Below are 25,382 nucleotides of genomic sequence, written 5' to 3'. Positions count from 1 at the left end.
CATATATCTGGTCGGGAGTGGTGCTGACTGAAAACAGATGATTTGGAGCGATTCGCGCGCCATCTGTTGGTCATTCTAAGGACTTATTGAACTACCCTCGTAAAAAAAACTCGGAGGTTAATCGCTTCTCAGTGCTGTAACTTGTAAATGTGTAAACATAAATGGCTGAAGTTTTGAAAGGCGTCATTTGAAGGATCAAGCTCGACGAAAATGGTTCAGACTGCCTAGTATATTTAATCTAACAACATACTTCTTCAATTTAAAGAAGTATGCAATTGCAACAAATGACGCCAAGTTATAAAATTGTTGACTTAACAAAAACTATTACTTCATTGTAATAAATTTTTATTTGTTATGAATAATTTAATTCTAGTAATCAAATGAAATATTTTCTTCCATTAAAGAATTAAATATTTATGTAAACACAATACTTACTTGTATAAAGATATACACCATTGCTATAAATGCATGAAATCTTTGTGGCAAGTAAATATATTTTTAATTTAATTAAGATTATTTTGAATTAAATTATTATTTCTTTGATTTAAATAAACCTGAATTCTTAATTCAAGAATGGACAAATTATTGATTCAAATGCGTCCAAATCAATTCAAAGAATCGAACTCTTTGAATCATATATATTTCTTTGAACGACTAATCACATTTCAACGAAATCTATACCTTTTGTATCAAGGAAATTATTTTCTTAAATGTAAAAAATATGTATTTCAATCAAGAAAATACAGCCAATGAATTCATTTTTTTTAGATCAACAAAAGATATGTATCTGGTTTAAATAAAAATTACTTTTATCAAAGAATATTTTCTTGATGCTAAGAAATAGGATTCAAGAAAATGCATTTACTTGGTGCTAAAGATGATCTTGTTCAGTGACCTAAGCATATTTTAATGCTTTTCTCAAGTACGAAATAATTGTAAACTCCAACCGAATATCCGCCGGAAGGGGCGACAGCTATCAATTCCAAAATCTTGTTCTTCTATCAGGGATAATATCGGCATTGCCAAATTTATGTACTTCTATTAATAAATTTATTTGTTAGTTTTTATTAAATTGTAAATTTCTAGTTTTATTGTACATTCAATTGAATCCTCAAACAAATAATTTAATTTTCTGCCAAAAAGACGAATTTTTAACGAAACAGTTGAACTCAACCATAAAAGGCAAATTGCCTACAAAATACATGATGTTTCAATCAAAAACTTGAATTTTTAACTAAATAATATCAAGTTTTAATTAAATAGTTAAAATTTTAACTAAAATGAATCAATTTTTAATAAAGAAAATTAATTTTCTACACAAAAATTTGAATTTCCAACAAATTGCATTACTTTTCTACCTAAAAGTTCAATTTTCAACTAAAAAATATCCATTTTTAATGATGAAATAGTTCGATTTTTAACTAGCAAAGATCAACTTTCAACCAAAATAGAGTAGTTAAATTTTCAAGTAAAGAAATTAATTTTTTAACTAAAAATGAAACAAATTTTCAACAAAATAGTTCAAAAATAATTGGATTTTGTTTTGTAGTTCTATTAATATACTAATGCATTTAATCAAACCAATGAGAAAAATGTGAGAATGAGACATTTTTTCGAAGACAGCGGAAAACAGAAGAATTTATAAAAAGGGGGAAATGAGCGGAATAAGGGAAATAGTTTCAAGTCTAAAACATGAAAATGCCTTTATAACTATCACGTTATTATTGACTGTACGGTTGCCGGGCCATCTGTTGTAAAATTTACCAACATTGTGGGTTCGGTGTGCAGTTGAACAGACGTGTTGATGGCATGAATTCATCTTAAAGGGGTTTGATAGTTTAGCAGTGGCACTCCTGGGACGTTTCGAAGTCCACAATCGAACGGACCTCCATTTCTATCTCCACAAGTTATAAAAAGACGTCAGTTTGATTTTTGACCTTCGACATGGTCCTGGAGTCCCACTGCTGATCTGAAGATGCCAAGTCTTCTACCCAGATTAGGGATGGGACGGAACTATGTGACGTATAATTCGCGTTAATAGAGGCTTTGGGATAACATACATCTCCAGACAATATTCAACCTTATCTGTAAATGCAAGGGTTTATGTGTAGAGTCGAAAATGACACTTGACACCTTTTAAGATACATGAAGTCTCTATTCAAGTAGGGAATAAGGCCCAAAGCAATCCGTACATTGGCGTACTCATGAGAAACCTATCTAAAAATAATATTTTCAGAAAATCTTCTGCAGGAAACAGTACCGTTGGTGAAGTGAAATTTTCTCAGGCCAGAGGTTGTTCTTTCATACTAAATCGTCATGCCTCTGACCCAACATGAACCATGAAATCTAAAAAATAAATAACTTATATATTCTGAGTCGATTGACAATTTGCCACTTATGATAAATTACCAAAAGAACGTGACATTATGGGAATGCTGTTCTCCCCTCATAAAATCTCCATTTTCGTCTAGGCCTTATATCACGAGTAAAAATCTAAAATAAATTTATTACATGAAAATAGAATTAAAATTGGGAAGCTGAAAAAGGTATGTAGATTTGTCAAATATAACCAATTAGGTTTCAGTTTGACAACACATAGTATAACATAGTAGCATTACTGGCTCACAGCATATGTAGATACAACCGATATCGAGTGTGAAAATGACGGCGCAGACGCTCTAATGTTCTAAGAGGCCGACGCGAGGTTACGTCATGTATTTTAGCCGTCGGCCGTACGAGCTTATCAATGAAACGTATGACGCCTCTGGCGTGAATATTCTCTGGCGGAGGACACCCTCCAGCCCTCCCTTACAAGTCGGCATTGCTTGAGGCCGATCGGAGTACTCCCTTTGTTGCACCCGTGCCTGACCTCAGTAGTTATAGACTCAGATCGTTTCTCGTCTGCAATCGGACGTTTCGTGGATGAAAATCTTATCAAGAGGTTTAGACGTCGACTACCTTTAAGTACACCTGAACACAAATAAAAAATGTAAGCTACCACGCACATGCTCATTTGTACGACCTCTGGATGAAATCTGCATTCAATGCAAACTCAGAAGGATTCCAAATAATAATAAATAAATCTGAAAGGAAAAGCCAATAAATTTCGTATACATTCATACATCAGAACACTGTAGAGATGAAATTAGAGAGACCATGTCGGCGAAGAGGTGATAAGGATATTTATTCGTGAGGGATTGAGATGGATAACTACAGCGAGCGGGTATAGGTGGAAGGTTTATAAGTATGGCGATGAAGATGATAATTTGGACTAGGGGTAGTGTTGTATTAAATGAGGGAGAGGGAGAAGGGACAATGACAAACTAACAACAGGCAAAATTCGAATAAAGCGTAAAATTAATGTGCAAAATTCCTGAAAAAGAACTAAGAATTCAGCGACCAAATTTGGGCAACCGCCATAAAATGTTCCTATTGAAATTTGAAAAAAGATAAAAATTTTCCTAAAAAAAAAAAAAAACAAAATTTCTTTCATGGACAAAAGTAAAATAGATGAGAGAACAATAAAAAGACAACCAATCAAATCTCCTTTCTTTTATTTTTTAAATCAGGTTCAAAATGAAAACCCACCACAAACATACCTAAAACATCCGGTGAGGGTCAAAAATAAAACTGGTTATAAACATATCTGTGATAACCATCATAAGCAAATCAGAAATAGACAGGGTAAAAGGAAATAAAGATTGATGAAAACTCGGTACTAAATATAATAAATCATACAAGGATAACTGTTGTCGAAGCTGTCCAAATCAGTCTTTAAATTAATAGATGCTTTCTTGTGGTTTTTAATTTAAAGCATCCCCATCAATTCTATCTTTCTCTCATTACTTTTACTATGCAAAATTTCAACATTCTGCAATTAAAATCATGTTCGGCATCAATACATTCCTTTGTAATAAGTTGGTAAGATCATATACCTTGGTGCAGCTTATTTACTAGGGACGGAAAGATAGATGAGGAGTTAGATAGACGCATAAACGAAGGTAAGAAGGTTATTGGTAGAACAGGGCCCCTTATCAGAAGTAAAAATATATCAAATAAAGCTAAAATGGCAATACATAATTCAATATTTGTACCGACTGTACTATATGGTAGCGAGACATGGACCTATCAAGAAAAAGATAAGAGAAAAATTAACGCAATTGACATGAGATTCTTGCACATAATATGCGGTAGAACTCTGATGGACAAAGTGAGTAACGCGATAATTCCCAAAGAATGTGGTGCAGAAGAGACGCTAGTAGACACATGGGAAAGAAATCGTTTGAGGTGGTTCGGGCATGTTGAGAGAATGCCAAAAGAATGACTAACGAAACAAGTGTATCTAAGTAAAGTAAATAGCAGCGTGCCCAGAGGCAGACCGCGGAAAGAATGGTCAGAATATGTGAATGAGACCCTAGTTAGATGAGACATAAGAAACAACAGAAACACGAGAGCCTGCATGAAAAAATGCATGGACGTAAAAGAAGCTGGGGAAGTATGCCAGGACAGAAAAGTATGGCGGCAAATAGTTATAAAAAGGGTGATAGTAGAGTGAATGACGCCTGACACAAAAGAACTTGGATACTAATGGAGCCAAGTGGGGAACCTCACGTGACGTCTTTGTGAGGATCTTACATTTGGGTGATTGCTAGAGAGATTGATCAGCAGCCTGGGCCGGAGCAATGTTGCGGAACGAACGTGTTATTTAAATAAATAAGACGAGAATCCTGGATAAATCTAAAAAATGCCGACTTAGTCACGCCTACCCCAAAATGGAAATGGCTTAATGGTGTAATAATAATAATAATAACTTCTAGCAAGAACACTCTAATAACAACGTCCGAAACGAACAGCACTTTCGTGTTCCTCTATCCTAGTATTAAGAACTCTGCCAGTCCGTCCTGGGTAAGTCATATCAAAAATCTTGCTAGTTATCTAGCAGGCAACACTACCCTTTTCATAATTATCGAAAGGGTTCTTGTAAAAAATTATTATTGTATCCATTTTAAATGGTATAAGGAAAATAATAGGGATCCTAAAGTTTTTCAACATAAATGCCATAGTCTTCGAAATTTGACAAAAAAATGGAAAAAGAAAAGTATGAAAAGAACTATACTCCTTCAATTTTTTCTGATTTTCTGAAGGCAAAATATTGATTTATAAAAAGGATATCCCTAACAACATTTAAATTTTCTTTGTGGAATAAAACATGGGATAAACCTAGAGCTCTATTAACTAAGTTTTTGAGTACTGCAACTTTGTGTTGAAAAGGATGAGCAGAAAATAAATTTGAAATTCTACCTGAATATGTACTTTTCCTGTAACAATTGGTAATAATATTACCATACTGATTTTTAGTTACTTCTGTGTCAAAAAACTGATTTTATTATTCTTTTCTATTTCATGGGTAAATTGAAGTTTTTGATGAAAACTGTTAAAAGCATTGATAACCATTTGCTACTTTGCTAGAGGAACGCATAACAAGGTATCATCAGCATGCCAAAAGTAAAAAGGCAAAGCAAAATTTCACTTCTTGAAAACAAAGAACATGAAATCCTTCAAACCAATTTCCGCTAAAATCTGAGAATTGACTGAACCAACGGAAGTACAAAATCTTTGCTTATAAAAATACCCATTAAATTTAAAATGAGGCAAGTTTATAATAAAAACTATCCCGTGGATAAATTCTTTTTGACATAATCGAGTACTTCTTCTAATATTGTCCAATCTATTTAAAATTGACTGTTCAACTAATTCAAGGGATAAACTCGGAATCATTGCAACAACATCCAAAGAAATCATTGTAGTCATCCGGAACCGTTCTTTGAATAATAATTTTTCGAAATTCCCAGCTATTTTTTAAATTATATTTTGAAGCTGTGATAGAGTCTTTCAGAATCAAATTAAAGTTTTGTTCTAAAAATTTAGTTGGAGTATTAATAGTTGAAATGAATATTCTCAAAGGATAGCCATCATTGTGAATGTTTCTCAACCTACGACATTTAGCAAGAAATGTGTCTTCAGTATTATTATAATTCAATAAATCAAAATGATCATAATTGAAAAGTAAATTCTCCATATTCCTAACACAATCTGATATTTTCATAAAAACAGTAATATTGCCTTTATCAGCATTCATGCAAAATATATCAGAGTTTTTGGTTTCTTGGTTTTATTTTCATTAATTCTGCACATTAATTTGATTATTGGACATTAAATAGGATTTTAAACTTGATTTTAATATCGTCTGAATTTCTTTAATTTTAAACCTTCACATAAAGCGTATGCCGTAGGGGGTCAAATTGTCTGAAACTTGCGCACATTATTTATGGATGGCTTCTAGGGAGAAGGAGTGCTGATGAAATGAAGGAAGAAAGTATGGAGTAATAGAAAAAAAAACCAGATGCTGATTGGTGGGTTATGCATGAATCAAATTTACTACTAACAGGTCACCAATCAAAAACAAATTGATGAAGAATGATTGAAAAAATACCAAAAAAATGTAATAGAATATTATTAGTATGTTTGTCTAGAAAGCCTTCTTGATCACTTTCCACCCACTTCGCGAAAATAGGCCTTCACTAAGACCCCATCCCCCTTTAACGAACCGTAACAAAATATGTATCCCGCCACTTTTTGTACGTAATCTAGAGTTTCCAGAAATAATAAGAAAACTTAAAACTAATGGAGATTCTTATCACATATTTAAGATAATGCATGCTTTGCAGGTAAAGTCTTATACACCTAACTCTCGCTTTCAGTTACCCCGTTCTCAGCCTTCCTAGAACTGCTGGCTCACGCAGTTTTTCATGGAACAGGGCGAAAGCGGCTGCGACATTATATCGCTGGTGCTTCATTCCTATAAGCGCCGTGAAAAGAAACCTTACTGATGAAAAACCCTTAAAAAAATTTTTTTTTTAAAAGCCGTGAAAAAAGACCGTATTCATTGAAACTTTTAATTAAACTGTTTTATTCCAAGAAAAAAACTATAATAATCATTTTGCCGTAAAAAAAGTATTAATAGTGGACTATGCCAAAAACTAAAAATAAGAATCAAGTTAAAATCGTGTATTTTACGCTGTCATACAGTGGTAAAAAATTGGAAAAAGGTGGCCAAAATTAGAAAATGTTCATAAAATGGGCTAAATTCGATTACTTACGGGGTTTTGAGGTCGCTGATTACGAATCCGATGGCAACAATTTCGAAAACAAAACGGCGGCTCCAATATGGCGGACGAGTATGCCTAATAAACTTTCGATTCTTTTCGAAATTGGTATAACGGGCTTTTCAAGGTTGCGGATTATGAATCCGATATCAAAAATTCCAAAAACAAAATGTTGGATCCAATATGGCGGACGAGTATGCTAAATAAACGTTCGGTTCTTTTCAAAATTGGTATAACGGGGTTTTCATGGTCGCTGATTACAAATTTCAAGTTACTAAATTAAAATTAAAATTAGTCGATCAAATTTAGTTTACATGGATACGCAAATCTTCGAAATCGTAGATGAGATTTTAAATACTTCAATTTCAATAATGTATGCATTTATGGAATTTCTGCATTACGCTAAGTATGACAAATTTTTTAAATTTCATCAACATTTTCACTACAATTTATGTGTCAGTGTTCACCATATGAGATCTATTTTGAAGAATTACGACATTCTAATCGTAGATCAGCGATCGTAATCAGCGACCACAAAACCTCTGAGTATAGATTTTGAAGCTCATATATATATATATTGTTTGCAAAATTTTGAAACCACCATCTTGAATCTGCTATCTTGAATTTGAATATTTCCAAATTCTCACTTCAAATTCGTAATCAACGATATCAAAAAACCCCGAGTAAAAAGTTTCAAGCTCATATATCTCTTCATTCAAAATGTTAAAATCGCCATCCTAAATCTACACTCTTGAATTAAAAATTTCACAATTCTGACATCAGATTTGTAATCAGCGACCCCAAAAACCTCCAAGTAGAGATTTTCCAAGTTATTTATCTCTTTTTTCAAAATTTTTAAATCCCCATATTGCATCCGCCATCTTTAATTAAAATTTTAGAAATTCTGACTTCATATTCGTAATCAGCGACCACAAAAACCCCCGAGTAAGAATTTTCAAATATATTCACTGAAGAGAAAAATACGTACAACAAAGGGTTAATCTAAACAATACAAGCATTTAATGTTAAATTATATAACATATTTTATTATTAATAAAAAATAATAAACCATTATAATGATAACAATAGTAAAAAGTAATTATTTATTTGAAGAAACGATGTGAAAAGATTTGCTTCCCGAGCATTTTCATAAGTATTTTTTGACGATCCCTTCTTAATAAGTTACTTATCAGGTATTTTCATGAATAAGGTTTTCTTTTCACGGCGTTTTCACAAAACATGTATTTTTTTATTGCGTTTTCACGAGTGAACTTTTTCCTCCAGGCGTTTTTAAAAAAGGATTTCTTTTCGCAGTGTTTACTAAAATATGTTTTTTAGTACGGCCATTCAATAATGCGGGTTTTTTTCACAGTATTTATACAAGACATGTTTTTTCACAGCGTTCACCAATATGTATTTTTGTTTACAATGCATACTGACATATATTTTTGGTCGTCAAACTTTATAGAGATGAGATTTTTTTCATGGCGTTATGATAAGAAGTGTTTTTTCACAGCGATGTAATTTACGGGTTCATTCTCCTAAGCACCGGCGATATCCAGGGTGGACACGCTCGGGCTTACATAAATGGCGCCCTTGATTGCTACTCGAATTGCACATCAGCAGGGAAGATTCCATTGTACCTGGGCATTTTCATATTTCGCGCCTTTAAAGTTAGATTTGGATCGGCCATTCGGTCAAGTCCGTGCATCTTCGGATCAAGTTTACCATAGTTTCCATGGTTGCGTTCGAAACTTCAAATGGATATAAGTGTTAAAAAATATAGGTTATGTTGTGTAGTAATTACAAATATTAAAAGTGTTTCCTTAATAATGAAGCTAGACTTGTGGACTGAGAAGTTAGCATCAATTGCCTTCTGTGCCAATAATATTATGGAATGGCTGCTGAGTAACACCTATACCATCAGATTGAATTATAATTAATTTTTGGAGAACATGAAATACCAGTTTGGAAATCAGATCCAGAGATAGCGATTTCGATAATAGAATAGTTTCTAAACAAAACTGGAATAACAATTCTGGGCTTAATTATCTTGTCTAGATAAATTTATTGAACAATCCTATCACCAACAAGTCTATAATTTATTTTAGTGGCTGTTTAAACCAAATTTTGAGATGAAGTCCAGGGAAAACATATCTAGGTTTTATGGACTATAGGTTTAGTGCCTTATGGTTTACAGGTTTGTAGATAAATGACTCAGGTGTATGGGGTTGTAGGTTTCAACTTGATAGCCAGTGGGCACCGGGACGTCCTAAAGACGTTCTTAGAATGTACCTATATTTCATATGATTTGACGTCTTTAAGATATCCTCCAGATCTTTTCATGTCTCTAAAAGGTCCTCAGGACGTCTTTAAGACGTCCGCCGAAAGACGTATGTAGGACAAGTTTAGGACTTGTGTGCCCACTGGGTAGATTTAAAGATTTCATGTTTGAAGTTTACAAGTTTAAGGTTAATGAGTTCTGAAATTTTTGGGGCATATGTTCTACATTTGACAGATATATTAGACGATTGGATTTTATTTGTTTCAAGTCTAAATTATTTTGTGTCAGTATTTTTTGGTTTTGGTGTTTATAAATGTGAGGCTTACGGAAACATGGATGCATGCGTTTGAATTTTATTTTGTTTTTATGTAATTACATATCTTTTTTTTTTGGATAATGCGTTGAAGCTTGAACAAAAAATTTATGTGTTAATAAAACCAAGTTTGCACCGTGTGAACTTCTACTAAAAGTTTTTCCAAACATTAAAAACAAAAATTATACGATTCATGAAGAATTTTGGTTCATTCTCTGCAAAAAAATCCGTGCTGTCATATATCAGGTCACTATAAAAACTATGACAGAAAGGATTATTTTTCAAGATATTTTGCATTGATTTAGAAAAAAATTACACCTATTCATGAAAAAATGGTCAAAATGTGTACTTGTCTATGAAATTCGTTTAAATAATCATCATTTTCTGTCACTATGAAAAATATGATAGCAAGGAGTCTTAAACAAAACATTTCAAGTTGATCACGCAAAAAATTAAGCCTTTTCATCATAAAATGGTCAAAGTGAGCATTTTTTAATAAAAATTGTTTAAATGATTAACATTCTTAGATCACTGTGAAAAATTTGATGGCAAGGAGTCTTAAGAAAACGTAAACAATTTTTTGTTACTCTAATACATTAATAAATTATTTTTAGTTAGTTTTTACATTGATATATAACACTTTTAATGAATTTCAAAGTCTTAGAAGAAATGATATCATTGAAAAGTTTAGCAACAAAAAGTTGTAAGTTCATTTTCCAGATAAAAACTGAGATAAAATATCTAATTAAACAAGAAAAAAAAACGAATTTTCAACAACATTTTTTAATTTTCAAGGGAAAAGGTGAATTTTTGACCAAGAATATTAATGTTCCATAAAAGAAAACGATTTTCCGACTTAACCAATATATACAATTAATTTTTAATCAATTCTATAATAGTATCTGTGTGTATATTACCACAAATATTACCTCTAGTTTTTTACGTGATTTGGCGTATATTACATACGAATGGAAACTTTCAGTGCGCATGCGTCATTTTCGAAAAATACCTCAAATAATTTTTTTTTTATGTGGGTCGTGTTCGCTTTTTAACTTTTCATTGCAGTAAATAGTAAAAAAAATGCATCGAGGATCACAATACTGCCGAATATAGAAGTCTATATGAATATTTAGAGTTTAATGTTTATCGATTCGTGTTATATTATTTATTTTGTTTCATTCGTCTCGTAAATCTAGCGCCAAATACCAATATTTGAAAATTCTTTAAGTTTGAATTAATGTTAAAGCAGGTTAAAGTTATAATTAGGGAGACCCTGCATAATTACATGTATAATATCATGCAATATGATCCATAATAATTATTCTCGAAGGAATCATAGGACACTGCGAAAGTTTTCTGTCTTTTCTTTCGCTCGAACAAAAAAATCCCTCCATGGGATTACATTATGATGTTGGGTAATTCTTCTCATTCTAGGCATAATTATTATTTCCAATTACTAATTACCATTCTACAGAGTTATTAATAATTCTTGTATTTCAAAAGTAAGGTTATGTACTTGTCAGCACTGATTTTGCAATTCGAACATCTTGAAAACGTAACTGACAGAAGTTTTCTACTGTTTTCAACGGGTTTCTACTGGTCTCGACGTATATTACGCCAAAAACGTAGTAAACGTAGAAAATGCTCTATATCATGCAGAGAGTGATCGGCTTTTCTCTTATTCTATCTTAACCCCATTTATTGCACTAAGTAGGAGGTGGGGGTATGAATTAACGAGATTGGCGCTGCTATAGATGAAGTACGCATGCGCCAAACATGAGCGACCAACAGCTGTTTAGCCTCACCCTTCTCTTTCGAGTGCAGTACAGCAGCGATTCCCAAACTAGTGCCGCCGGCCGATGAGGCTGCCGCCGGCAGGGGGATGCTACCCCGGGCCGGGCAGCCCCCGAGGGGGAAGTCAGCCACTCGGCAGCCCCCCCCCCCCCGCTATGAGGACCCTTTCATTGTCATGAGATTTAAGGCTGTTTCAATAACTAAAATCCTAAAGATATGGCTCAATTCAATTCTAATTATCTGAATCATTTTCCTGATGTAATTTAAAAAAAAATGGAAGTTGATGAAAATGGAAGTTGATGAAAATCGGTTAACATTTCGAGTAATTAAGCATATCGTTAAGAACACACAAAATTACAAGAACTGTCAACTGGCATTGAAGGTATTAACCGATTTTCATTAACTTTCTTTTCATTTACTTAAAATTAGATTAGGAAATTGATTCAACTAATTAAAATGTAATTTATTAACATATTAACACATTTTAATTTTTCTCAACCGGCTCTAATTCTCTCGCGTGAAGCATGGTGTGTCAACCAGCGAAGCAGTCAAGTGTACCGCCTTGGCGGCAGGGTATTGTGAAAAAATGTGAGGGTGGCGGCCCTGCCGCTCCCCAGAAAGTGCATAAAAAGTTTGGGAATCGCTGCAGTTACATTGGTGATCTTCAAGGGGTTTTCAAGGTTTTTACCAAGCAGTTTACGTTTAAGTTTAGCATTACCCAGGAACAACAACGTGGACGTAGTAAATTCTGTTTCCTTCGGGGTGCTTGATTAGCGTGAGTCCGCTTGCCTCTCACGTTTCGGGGTGCTTGATTAGCGTGAGTCCCCTTGCCTCTTACGTTTCGGGGTGCTTGATTAGCGTGATTCCCATTGCCTCTCATGCTTCGGTGAAGATGTTCGAATTGAAAACCTTGAGCTTCTTGACAAAAAGCTATGCCGTTGTAAAAATGAGTTACAGCATTACGAATCATCTCCGTATCAATGAAAGTAGCCTGTTGCAGAATCCGATTCTGCAATTCGTCTAAGCTTTGCGGTTGCGTTGAGTATAATTTGCTCTTTAAATAACCCCAAAGAAAATATTCGAGAGGCGTCAGATCAGGAGATCTAGCAGGCCACTCGATTTCACTCCTTCTTCCAATTCACCTTTGAGGAAACTGTGTATCCAAATATGCTCGAACCTCCCTACCTTAATGAGCCGCTGCTCCGTCCTGCTAGAACCAAATATTTTGAAAATTATCGCCTGTAATCTCCCTAATTCTTAGTACAATTTGGTTTCTGAGAAGCTCTTCATATGCACGGGCATTGAGATTGCCATCGATGAAGAAAGGGCCTATCAATGTATCATTCAAGATACCGGCCCAAACATTAATCTTTTGTGGATATTGTGTGTGACTCTCCAACATCCAATCATGATTTGTGTCGGACCTATATCTATAATTTTGCCTGTTAACTTCACCTTTTAAAGTGAAAGTAGATTTATCTGAAAATACTGTATTGTACAAGAAAAGATGATCTCTACCAATTCTGTCCATTATCATTTTACAAAATTCAACCCGACGATCAGGATCGCCTTCATTGAGCTTTTGTACCAGATGAACTTTGTAAGGATGGAAATTAATGCCTTTTAAAATATTTCGCACTGTTTCAGGAGTAACGTCACGCTCATTACTAGCTCGACGTAAACTAAGGTGTGGGTTTTCGACAAATTCTTAGGCTATGTCCATCTGCATCTCCTCAGACCCTGCAGATTTCGGTCGACCAGTTCTCTGAAGGTCCTTGATATATCCATGATTCATAAAGCGCCTTACAGTTCTTTCAGTTCTTGATTTTGAGACAGGATTTAACCCTTCTCCATTACGAAAAGTGAGATTAAAAAGCAAACGAACTTGATCATAAGATCGAACTCGATCTCCCCAACCACGCATCATTAATACAGATACCCTCTCTCGTTCCGAAATTTTAGCTTGCACCATAATAATCTTTTAGCGAAAGATATTAAGTATGTACTCGTAATACGTAAATTTAGTTTCGATTCGTATTATTCGTATGGAAAACGGTATAGGACTTACGGTATCGCCTTAGGTATTGACTTAGGTATCGAAAAACGGTATAAGACTGTATAACTCTTCGGGGAGGAACAGAACTCTCACCAGAACACCTGAACTTTTATTGAAAAATTTCCTTATGATTTTACAATATTCAAAACGCTTTAACCAAGATCAATACAGAATTCACCAATGAATTTCTCTAACTGACCTTGACCGTTACAATTAACCTATGACTTGGGTACGTAACTGAACGTAGAATTTTCCGCTCTATCGATTGCAGATGTAAAAACAAGGGATTTCCAAAAAAAATAAAGTTGACCTTAAAAAAGCCATGACGGTCAACTTCAAGGTCAAAATAAAGGTCACCATTTAATTCCTCGTTGAAATTTACTTCAGGAATGACCTTCACTTTTTTGAACAATATTTTACCTGAGGAAATATCCAACCCTGTATACACCCTGTATACTAAATACAAAATCACTGCCATGGCATGTTGAAAACATCCTGCTGTCCTAAGTCCGTTTTTACATTGAAAACAGTAGCCACAAACAGCTTCTGAACATGCATTGGCAGGGGCTTTTGCGAGAGAGCCTACGGGTCGGTTATAGCCATTTTTCTCTTTATCTCTGAAACCGCTCAATTGACGGTGACACTCAGAACATATTTGGAATCATCAAACCAAAAAACATGCGATGATACGCTTTTCTAATATGGACACACTGGACCCAAAATTGGCAACTTTCTTTTCGCATTTGTTTAATTCATGCCTTTCTCAAATTCATTTTCTCTTTAAAAATTGACAATCATTTAGCTGACCTTATGACTAAAATTCATCGTTTACTAATTGTTATGCAGAAATAACTTAATTTGTCATTTTTGTAGAGATTTTCATAATAATAAACGATTCCTACATTTTATCATTAAACTTAGAGATTGAAAGCTAATATTAAATTATTCTGAAGATGTTAGGTTTGTCATAACAATTTTTTTACGCGATGTCTATTCAGTACTGAAGTCATAAAATTCCATATTTGAAGAAAGATGTTACTCATAACATTATTTTTAGATGAAAGTCGATATGACAACGAAGCTTCACCTCACTTTCTCCTTTACTTTTTTCCTCTGCATTTCCTGATTACGAACGTACTTACTTGCAATTTTATATTGCGCAAAAGTCCGACGTAGGCTCATCTTTTTAGAAGTCCAGTTGTTCATGCCTCATTTATTACGTATGTAAGGATAATTTTTTAGTATTTGTTTTTCACTTCAAGGCAATGAATCCATTTTCGCATAAAAAGATAGACTAAAATGTCTAACTTTCCCAAATTAAACATTTTAATTTGTTACTTACTTTCTTGTATATTGTTTTAATTTTTAAAGGTTTTCTAAGGGGAATGTGTTTCAAATTTGATTCGATGGTCTTTCAATTGCTATTCTCGTAAAAATAGTAATGCTGAAATAATCTCAAAAAGATTTTATACATCAATTACAAATGAAAAATATTTATTTTGAATTAAAAGTATGATAATATAACCATTTAATTCACACTTGTGATACTCAATAAAAGAAATTTTTAAACTTAATTTTATGTTTGGTTTTGCAAAAGCCTAGGGAATTTCTGTTCACAAAGGCCCATCAAAGAAAAGTTGTCTGCACGGGACAAGTGACTGATTTCGCACGCATAACTGTGAAGAACATTAAGTTTTTCTTGCTTTTTTTCAGATGTAGATCTATATAATCTGAGAAAGACCTCCAATTTCCCTCGTCACAGCAATAGGATATACCGGGATATCCTATTTGATCCCATTTATCTCCCAAGTTGTCCCAAGGATATCCCAGGAATAACCCGTCAGATATCCCACAAGGCAGAAATTTGGATATCCCGTGGATAACCCCAGGATATCCAGGGTAACCCTGGGACGTTTACGGGCCCTGGAGGACCGAAGGAACCGAATGGAGCCTCTACAAAGTACCCGTCAAGACCCCATTGGGTGCCAATTCGGTTCCTTTTTAAAAACTCGAAAAAACAGCAAAATCAACTTTTAAATGGTTGAAATTAGGAGTCTACATTAAAATTCCCTATAGAAGGTCACGGAATAATCGCAACAGTTTTTTTTTTAAAGTTTAAAAAAATATAAGACGTATAACGCCTGTTGACTGCTACTTGCAGGCGACGTGTTTGAAGTGTAGCAGTCAACAGACGTCATACGTCTTATATTTTTTGAAACGTTTTACCGTTGCAAAAAAAAAACTATTGCAATTATTCCGTGACCTTCTATGGGGAATTTCAACGTAGAATCCGAATATAACCATTCAAAAGTTGATTTTGCTGTTTTTTTCGAGTTTTTTTGAAAAGAAACCGAATGGGGACCCAACGGGGTCAAGCTGTAGTTTGCTGTGTAAGTAAGGTTGGTTATTGTGGAAGTGCGGCTGAATGCGATAGCAATCAAATTCACGACAGAGGAAGGGAAACTAACGCAACTATGACTATAGACGTTAAGTACGAGAAGGGATCGACATACAGCGCCATTAAGCGGTGACACACCTTTTTTTATTTTCTATGCTTCTACGCGATCGCCTATAGGAGTTGGTAGAGCCCGACTTGGGTCAGACAGTGTCGACTCTCATGGATGCGTTTGACCACTTATAGCGACAGTAGCGCATCTGCAAGGAAGTCGATGACTAACATGTATCTATGTATTCGTGCACGTATGTGTTGTAGCCAGGTTTTCCAAACTCTCTAGGTACTATATTCCGAACGAAACTTTCCTTCTGGCTAGCTATATGCGTATGCACGAGAGGGAAGGATATAAAGAAAATGGGTTCGTGTGAGCAAGAGAGAATTTATAAATATCCACTGTCTACTAAAATAATCAGAGGCGATTAACGAATTAAATGCTATTTATGCTGTGAACACACTCGCCGCAAGATGGACGTCCTGGACCCCCCCCCCCCACGTTTCCAGTCATGCCGGCCGGCGTTCATCCCGAGTGTCCACCTCCACGGTTCTTTTAAAGGACGCCCGCCTCAACCAGGTTATAGTCAGGCCTTGAGTCGGGCGGCCTACAACTACCGGAGGTCGAGGGCGTCCAGGACGATAATATACACTACGCGGCCTAAGCACTTTAAACACGCGAAACACTACTACGGGGCGCGGAGATCGGCCACAAAGATCAAGGAGCACTCGCGGATGATGGCAAAAGAAGCAAACCCACTAACCTGTTGGCCATCGGGCTAATTCCTCCGTCGGCGTCTTATCCTTTTTTTTCTATCTTTCAGCCTCTCTCCACAGGGTAAATTATCCTCTGGAACTCGGACAACTCGTCGTCCCGCAGAGTCAAAATTCGAACAGTCCGTTTCTTCGGTCTCCCCATCCTCACTTTTTTCGTTTTCCCTCGAGCTTCCGTGTTTTGTGTCCGGCCTTCTGATTGGTTGATCGCGCGTGCTACGGCGACTACTATTGGCTCTCTGGAAGCTATTCCAGCATGGTCGCATTCCGGCCTCCCCACCTTGCCGGTGCTTCGTCGTCTCCAGCGTAGTTACCGCGTGGTACGGGATATCCCCACCGTACCCTGCAGGGTTGGTTCGGCCTGATACGCAAGGGTTGATCTGGTACTGCCACTCGCCGCTAGTAGTAGCCCTGATACATCGTGTTAGCGGTGTCTAGTCGGTGTTTGCAGTACTCCCGCCTTGACCGGTGAATATGGCCGCCGAGGAAGTATCGTCCGGTCGGTGCTGCCGCCCGTAGCCACGCATGGAGGCTGCCTGTCACAAGTTCACTCCCTTGAATGACATGAATGTCAACACTCTCTATAATATTCTCTAGTGTTGACGAACTGTCAGTTCGTAGTTTTTCCCTCTTATGGATGCCTCTTAAACATTCCTGTGCCGTGGTTACTATCCAGGAATGTGATGATGGATGTGGTGACTTTTCCGCCGTACCTGCTCGGCCTCGGTGCCGACCTCATACACTTGTGGTGTTCGTATTTTACTAAACTACATTACTATTCTTTGGCTCGGATAGCTCAACTCCCAGGTAACAATTCTTACATTATAGTCAAATTATTAGCTAATTTACCCTACACGCCTGTATTCGAATCCTGACCCGGAGGATCGTTTCTTTACCTGAATTAGTGAGTGGCTGTGTTTTTCGTATTTTAATGTTAAGTACCGCTTCGGCAAAACCCCGGAAAATTGTGTTTACATATTTTTGACGTTATTACATAACTTCGTATCAAACGAAAGATACATTTTTCCTCTCGAAGTTGAAACGAAAAGGAGGACACACCCAAGAGAAGCTAATTTGGCCTCGGCCTCCATAAAGAAAGGAAAAAAAAAAGAAAAAAAAAGAAAAGAACCATGGTGTCTCCTACTCGAAGTCTTCTCTTGTTGGGCACACATCACAGCGGTTTAGCTGCCCTCTTCACTTTGTGCATTCGCTGCCTCTAGGTGCGCCCCGAGCCCCGGATCCGCGGCCAGTACCGATGGGTGACCATTATTGCGCCTCTAATATGAATAGGCCAGTGAGGGATGTTCCCATATCCCTCGTCGTTCTGGGTCCCCCCACCCAGGGCTTCTGCTCGTTCTGAGCTTGTCCCGTAATCTCGTCTATCTCGGATCGCGGGAGGCTGTACCAGAACCCTTCCAGGTGCCGACGTTCCTTCTCCTCTCTTCCACGTCAAGCCTTTTCCTCGCGCGCATCCTTCTCCGCCTCTTCCCGTCACCTTCGCTCCGCTTCCTTGCGAATGCGTTGAACTTTGGCTATTTTAGCCGCTATCGCTTCCCTCCTTTCCAGCTGGCGACGCTCCTCGTCACGCACATACTTGAGAGGTCGGTTCCGTTTATTAGGACTAGAGAAATCTTCACTCCCCCCCCCCTCTCCCTGATGGACCGGCTGGAGTGTCTCTATTCGAAGTTGAGTCCCGTCGGCTTGGCCCTGCCTCTTTGTGGCGTGCTTGCGGCGGGTCTCTTATCATCCCAGCCGGTCCCCATCGTGTTTGGTCTGTCTCGATGCTGCCCTTGACCAGTTTCTCCCGGTGCACCGTTGTCCTTCATTCCCCATTCGCCGGAGGTCTGCCTTGCGCTCCTTTCGCAGATGCTTTTGGGACCCGTAGAGCAATTGGGACCCGCCTGGCTATGGGGTTCGGGTTGCTCCGGCCGGTTAATCTCCGAAGTTTGTGTGTGGATGCTTCCTCTAGGGCGGAGTACAGCGTGATCTCCCATGCTTCATGACGCAACACCCCAACCATTCTCTCCATCATCTGGCAGACCCTCTGGTGCTCCCGTGGATGGTTTTCCGCTGCGGCTGTTGGAAGGAGAAATTTTGCGCTGTGAGCCTCGTCGACTATCTGGCTTGTTGTCAAATTCCCCTGTTTGAGGTCCCAAAATTCATGCTAACCAAACTTGTTTACTTCTACTGTATCCCGGGCATACATGGCAGCTATGGAGATTGCTCCTTCCTTCTCGTATATCCCAAAAAGGGCGTCAGACACGTGGTGCAAACCTCCTTTCCGATGTACGACCTCAAAATCGTATTCGAGGAGGTCAAGTGCCTATCGCGTCAATCGGCCTGTTCGATTGTGAAGGCTGTGTAACCATCGCAACGAACTGGGGTCGGTGATCACTGTGAAGTGGAAACCCTCGATATAGTGCCAGAGTTTCCTAACCGCCCAGATTGCGGCTTAACACTCCTTTTGCGTAACAGAGTATTTTCTTTTTGCATTCGTAATCGTTCTACTCGCAAATGATATTACCCTCTCAACGCCATCTTGCACCTGCGTCAAGAATGCTCTTAAAACAACATTTGCGTAGAGCACAAATAGAACTTCGAAGTCCGGGTAAGTCAAAATCGGTGCTGTCGCGATTTGTTCTTACAGCTTAGGGAACGCGCTTTCCTGTTCGGTGCCCCATTCCCATGGAACGTTCGTTCTAAGCAGTTTGTTCAGTGGTTTCGCGTCAGTCGCAAAGTCGGGTGTAAAACGACGGTACCACGATGCCATGTCCAAGAACCGTTTTAATTGCCTAATTGTTCTTGGGGCTGTGTATGAGAAAAAGTGCTCGACTTTGTCCGTATCTCCCTGCAAACCCATCTGATTAACGAGGAAATCGAGATAAAGCAGAGTCAATCCGCCGAATTCACACTTTTCATTAACGATGACTATATCATCGAGATACGCATAGACATCAGGTTCCATCTCTGGCCCTGTGAGGGAGTCTATAATTCGCTGGAATCTCGCAGGGGCCCTGACAGTCCAAAGGGCATCCTTATGAACTGACCTCATCTTGCATACTTTTCAACACCTTCGGGGACACTCGATAATATTTTTGTTCTATCGGTGGGTGTCTGTGAGTGATTCGGTCGGTGGCCGGAAGCACCTCAGAAAGGGGCCTAATAATCCTGGCAACTAAGGTGACCAGTTCTTGTCGCTCATCAGCCGTAATTTCTCTGAGGCCGCAACACTGGTCTAGTGTTGTCGGATTTTCATCCTTCCTCTCCACCTCCAACTCAGTACCTTTCTCGGTATAGTGGTGGACTAATTCCGGGTAGTCCGACATAAACCAGGTTCGCTTGCTTCCATCGTGTACGATTCCGAATGTGTGTTTGAAGTCCATACCTACGAATACTTGTTCACAAATGCTTGGGACAATATGGATCTTCATCATTCGCGAAACAGGATCAATCTCAATAGGGAGGTAGAACGTGGCTTAGACTTGGCTTACCGTACCGTCTGCCGTCACAACTGCCTGATTCGGTGCAGTATGCAGGGTCGCTTGATACCTCTCTGCAATGACCAAGCCAATATCTCCCATAACTGTTCTGGATTCACCAACATCGATTAGAGCAAGGACCTGAGGGGTATCATCAATTCGGGCAGTCGTAAAGACTCGCAACGTAAGCCCTCTTTCTTTCCTAGGAGGCTCCTCAACCTCTAATCACAGCGGTAACAAAGATGCTTCATCTGATGATGTTACCGAGGGCTCATTCGCCTTGAACAGGGCGAATGATTCACCTGATTCTCTTTCTAGGGATTCAGTTTTCTCTGATTCTCGTTCTTGCATTAAGAACGATAGTATCCTAAATTTTTACCGTGCGCGTTACCAGCGTCTGGTTTGCCGAAGTCGACGGAGAGTCTAAAGGAGTGGGGTTCGTATTCGAGGATATCCCCACTACTGCCGGCTCCGCTAACTACAGCCTGTTGTTTTCCTGTAGGCATCGGTCGTCCTGAGGGGTCAATTCGGGATTGGAGAAAGAAGGGTTAACCCTTACGCCTTCTCCCTTTTTCGGTTTCCCAAGCAGTTGCTGGAAGGATCGCATTCTTTCGTGGTCACTTCCTCTTTGCCATCACGGCGACAACAATTGCGCCTCCGACTTTTCGGACAACCAATTTGAAAGTGACCTTTTTGTCGGCAGTTCCAACATTCGCCCTCAGAATCATCCCACTGTTTTTTCGAGGTAGATGCCTCCGAGTTCCCTTTTGGGGGTTGCGCCGACTTTCCCTCAAACGACTTTGTCGAATTTCTTCGGTTCCGCGGACCCCTACCGTTACGTCTATTGGACTATCGGGACCAAGTTTTACCCGTGGGCTCTTCTCTATTCGAGTTCGGATCACAGTATTGCTCTTTTTAGCCGGGGCCCCTTCCTTTTGTACGCGTATTCGGGAATAAGGGACTTTTCTGGGGACGGTGGAGCCAGATCCTCGCGTAACGTCGATGCTACGTGTTCTTGTTCCGCCGCTAGGACCGCCAGGCCGTTACAGTCGGTAAATTCATAACGCCTGATGACTCTCCTAAAATCGGATATAAGATTCGCGTATACCCTATTCATCTGGATCTCGAGATCCATTGGCCTAGTTGAGAGCTGATAAAGGCTATACATGCAGGTCAGTTTGACCGCTACCGGTTCATCTTGGCCTTGTCTGCGTGAGAGGATCTGTTCTTCCAACCTTTCTTGGTAGAAAGTATCCCCAAAGCGGGCATCAAAATGCCGCTTTCACTAGTCCCTGAGGAAAGAGGCGGCTCTTCCCTCTTGGACCCTCCACAAGAGGTTGTTTACGCTCGAGCCCTTTTGTCCGTTAAAACTGACCTTCCACCCTTCCACGATTCTTGTCACGTCCCTTGCTTTGCTAAGGAGTAGCATGGGGCCTCGCCCCCATCCCTAAGCATACTCGTGACTCGTTAGGCCTTCTGGTTAAAATTCATACAGACCTCTACGCCCAAGCGCGTCTTGTTGCGCATAGCCCCTATATTCCGGCCTTTCAGCCTATTCGTGGGAGTACCCGTTCTGCATCTCGCGATTTTGTTCCCTATACTGCTGCCATGGCTCCCGATATGGTTCACGTTGTCCCTGTCTGCCCGTTCGGACATACCTTGTATGTATGTCGTACGGCCTACTCTTATTTTCTCTTGGCTCTGAGAAATCCCGGGGCCCGTACCTATGGTCATTATTGGATCCACCCCTAATTGTCCCTAGTCTATCATGCTCAAGCTCTTCTCCCCTTGTTAAATTCAAGTTTATCTGTGGGAAAAGGCTCGACGCTAGATAGTGCTCGGCGGTCCGAACTGTTCGGTGCCCTTCACTTTCCCATGGCCTTTATTTGTGGTGCTTATATGGAGCAAATTCTCGTGTACCATGCTCCTGATAATCCCCTGGGTCATCACTAAAGGAGCGCACGTTAGGGCGCTCATAGTAAGTCGGTAATAAGTCGTCTGACCCGTAGATCCCATGCCCTTACTAACCAGTGTCGTTGTCCTAGTGGGTAATATCATGGATCCCCGTAAAGCTTGGTCACCCCCCCATCCCTGGCCAATGTCGATGTCTATGGGGGTAGTTTCCACCATGGTGAACGGTTGGTGGAACCCGATGCGCTGTTTAGTAACTTCCGGGGGACCTCGGGTCGTCTCATCAGTCCCTTCGTTCGATGTTACACGAAAAATGTATAAATACTGTTTCCTGCACCATTTTTCGTCATAAATTTGTACAGTTCTGCATTAGTTTTTTAATAAATAAAGAAATACATGGCACATAAAATGTAACTTTTCTTAACATTTTATTTATTCGCATTATAATAGAGAAGTGAAATCATTGACATCTTGGCACAGAACAAAACTCTCAATTTACTTTAACTTTGTTTATTTTTCAATTTACTGATTTCACTTCAAACGACGAGACACAACTTTTTAAAACTTAGTAAAACTTGACATTTTTTGACGAAAACATAACCTCAACAAACATTAGAATGGCGGTGCGTATATTTTAAGAAAATATTGCCCCCGCTTCTGCCTCTACAGTAGAGCCATCTACAAGGAGGTCGATAACTACAAAAGTATATGTGATGTCATGCGCCCATGAGAGTCGACCCAGTCTGACTTGGGTCGAACTGCCCTTTACGGTATACCCTGACAGTTACTCCTGTGAATTAATTAAAAAATAATTGTTTTATCGCCAATAACACTATAGATTCGTCAAAAGAGACCGACAATTAAACGAAAATACAATTATTTTTTGCGTATGCGTACTCAAAAGTAATTGAAATGAAAAGATCTATTGTGTGTAGCAAATTTAATCGATCAGAAAACGTCTATACCTTGAACGACGCAACCTAAAAATTGCTATTACGAAACCTACTAAACTCAGTGTATGTTAAGTCTAGAATTAATTTTGCTGATAATTTGAAATCATAAACAGCGGTGTAATCCAGTGTTCCCAGATCTGAAACGAGACGATGTCCAATACTATCACAGGTCTATGTGGTGTGAATATATTAGGAGACGATATACGTGACTGGGTTGCGCGCGCAACCCATTTCTCCTCTTCTGAATTTGAAAATTCGAAGGTGCACGATCGCTGGGGGGGAAACTTCGGCGGTTCTATTTATACCTCGATCCGCTTTCAAATGAAATCAAGAAATTGGTACTTGAATGTTTCTAGGTATCGATGCTTCATTTTGGAGGTTATGTTTTTTCAGGTTCACAATATTATATTAATACTGTCATATATATTATTAATGTTAATATTATAATTATATTATGTTATATCATATTCTAAAAGTCTTCTTTTTCTATTTTTACCTGCATTTTAAAGCAATTCAAGAAATTGGCGATTTTCATGATTTGAATACTTCGCGCGCCTCTTTATATGCACATATTTTGAGGTTACACCATTTCAAGTATAAAATATAAACGACATACATTTTTTTGTATTTATCGCTTTAATTATACCGGAGCTAAAAAAATGTCTTTTTAAAAGGTTGATTGTTTTTGGAATGGAATGGAAGCTTCTAATGTGTCCCCTAAGGGTTTACATTTTTCTTACACCTTCTCTATTCCTTTACACACCCTTCACACACTTACTTGGTGGTGGAAGGGGGACCTACAGTTTAAGGTGGGTTCCGAACCACCAAGAGCAACAGCCTTAAGTACTTAGAGAAAACCTTTTTCTCTAGAGGTACCGGTCCCACGACTCTCCGGAGGTGAACAACTCCCTTGCTAGGCTAGTGTTCACCGCATGGGCCACCGAGACTCTTCCAGTAAATTTCAATGTTTTCTTAAATTTTTAATAAATTCCGAAATAGTCAACGTTTTTCAATGTTCTTAGTCCCATATTGAAGCTTTTTTCACCATATAACAGCAGCTTGCGAGTATTAATAGTAAAAAATGTTTTTTCGAATTGCAAGAACTTGAATTTGTAACAAAAAAGTTGGAAAAATTGAAATCATATTTTTAGTAACAAAAATATTTTTGTAAAATGTATGAAATATATAATCTTGAATTTTATATGTAATTTCCTCGAAATGTATATTCATTTAACTTTTATTCTGAATTGCCTACAGAAAAGATGTTCTCAAATTTATCTAAGATTTTTATTACAACTTCAAGTTCTGGTAATTCAAAAAGAAATTTTTTACGATTCATACTCGTAAATCGCTGTGATACGGTGAAAAAGGGCTTCAAAATGAGCCCAAGAACATTGAAAAATGTTAAATATTTCGGGAGTTATTGGAAATTTAAGAAAACATTGAAATTTACACTATTTTAAAATATCTACATAAAAATTAGACAAATAGGCTTCACCCTGGGCTTATTTTAGACAGAATTTCGAAAACAATCAACCTCTTAAAGAGATATTTTTTAGTTCCAAAACAATCAAAGCGATAAATACAACAACAAAAAAACGATTTTTCTATGTGAACCCAAACTTTTGACTGGTAGTGTTAGTCATAAGGACAACCGCAGGATTTCGCCGGGAGCGGGTGCTAATCTGAAAAATTGCACCCGCTTCCAGCGAAATCGCGGTAAAATTTCAGCCATAATCACGTCTCACAACCGTGAGATAGGTGGTTACAGTCTGTAAAGGAATCAATACGACGATCCAGCAAAAGCCTCGTGGACCCTAAGAACACGGAGCGACCCAAGGAAACCGCCTTCTGCAATTATCCCGCAAGTGTTCTAGCATATTGTTGACACGCAGGGATGTTTTTTAGGCTATTAGCAAGTGAAAGCTTGGCACCTCTAAGAGCGCCGAAGATAAGGACGATTAGTTTAACAGAATATTCCGGGTACAATCGTTGCGACTCCCTTATAAGGTCTCGATACCTCTCTTTCTTTTCATTCTCCTTGGCTATGATGTTTTTGTCAGGTGGTGCCGAAAATTCGATAACAAACATGGTTCGCTTCTCCAATTCAAGAAGAACCATGTCAGGCCTCGAGTGAGCAACAGAAACAATTGTCGAGAATATAAAGTTCCAGTATATGCGGCACTTCCCATTCTCGACAATTGAC

At 38.2% G+C, this 25,382-nt stretch overlaps 2 protein-coding genes across 2 annotated transcripts in view; one reads left to right on the top strand and one right to left on the bottom strand.

Moving 5' to 3' along the window:
* LOC117170117 (alpha-tocopherol transfer protein-like) overlaps positions 1–25,382 on the top strand; it is a 338,103-nt gene that overhangs the window by 31,565 nt on the left and 281,156 nt on the right. The gene's annotated exons all lie outside the window — the stretch shown is intronic.
* LOC117169817 (uncharacterized mitochondrial protein AtMg00860-like) lies at positions 19,475–19,798 on the bottom strand. The gene has a single exon (XM_033356325.1). The coding sequence runs from the start codon at positions 19,796–19,798 to the stop codon at positions 19,475–19,477; it is 324 nt and encodes a 107-aa protein (XP_033212216.1).

The sequence above is a fragment of the Belonocnema kinseyi genome, chromosome 3, assembly GCF_010883055.1.
Source record: "Belonocnema kinseyi isolate 2016_QV_RU_SX_M_011 chromosome 3, B_treatae_v1, whole genome shotgun sequence".
In the NCBI taxonomy this organism is placed as follows: Eukaryota; Metazoa; Arthropoda; class Insecta; order Hymenoptera; family Cynipidae; genus Belonocnema; species Belonocnema kinseyi.
This window is presented reverse-complemented; position numbering and strand designations above follow the sequence as displayed.

Excerpts from the sequence above, each read along its gene's own strand:
- LOC117169817 (XM_033356325.1), bottom strand. The coding sequence starts at position 19,798 with ATGGAACCTGATGTCTATGCGTATCTCGATGATATAGTCATCGTTAAT.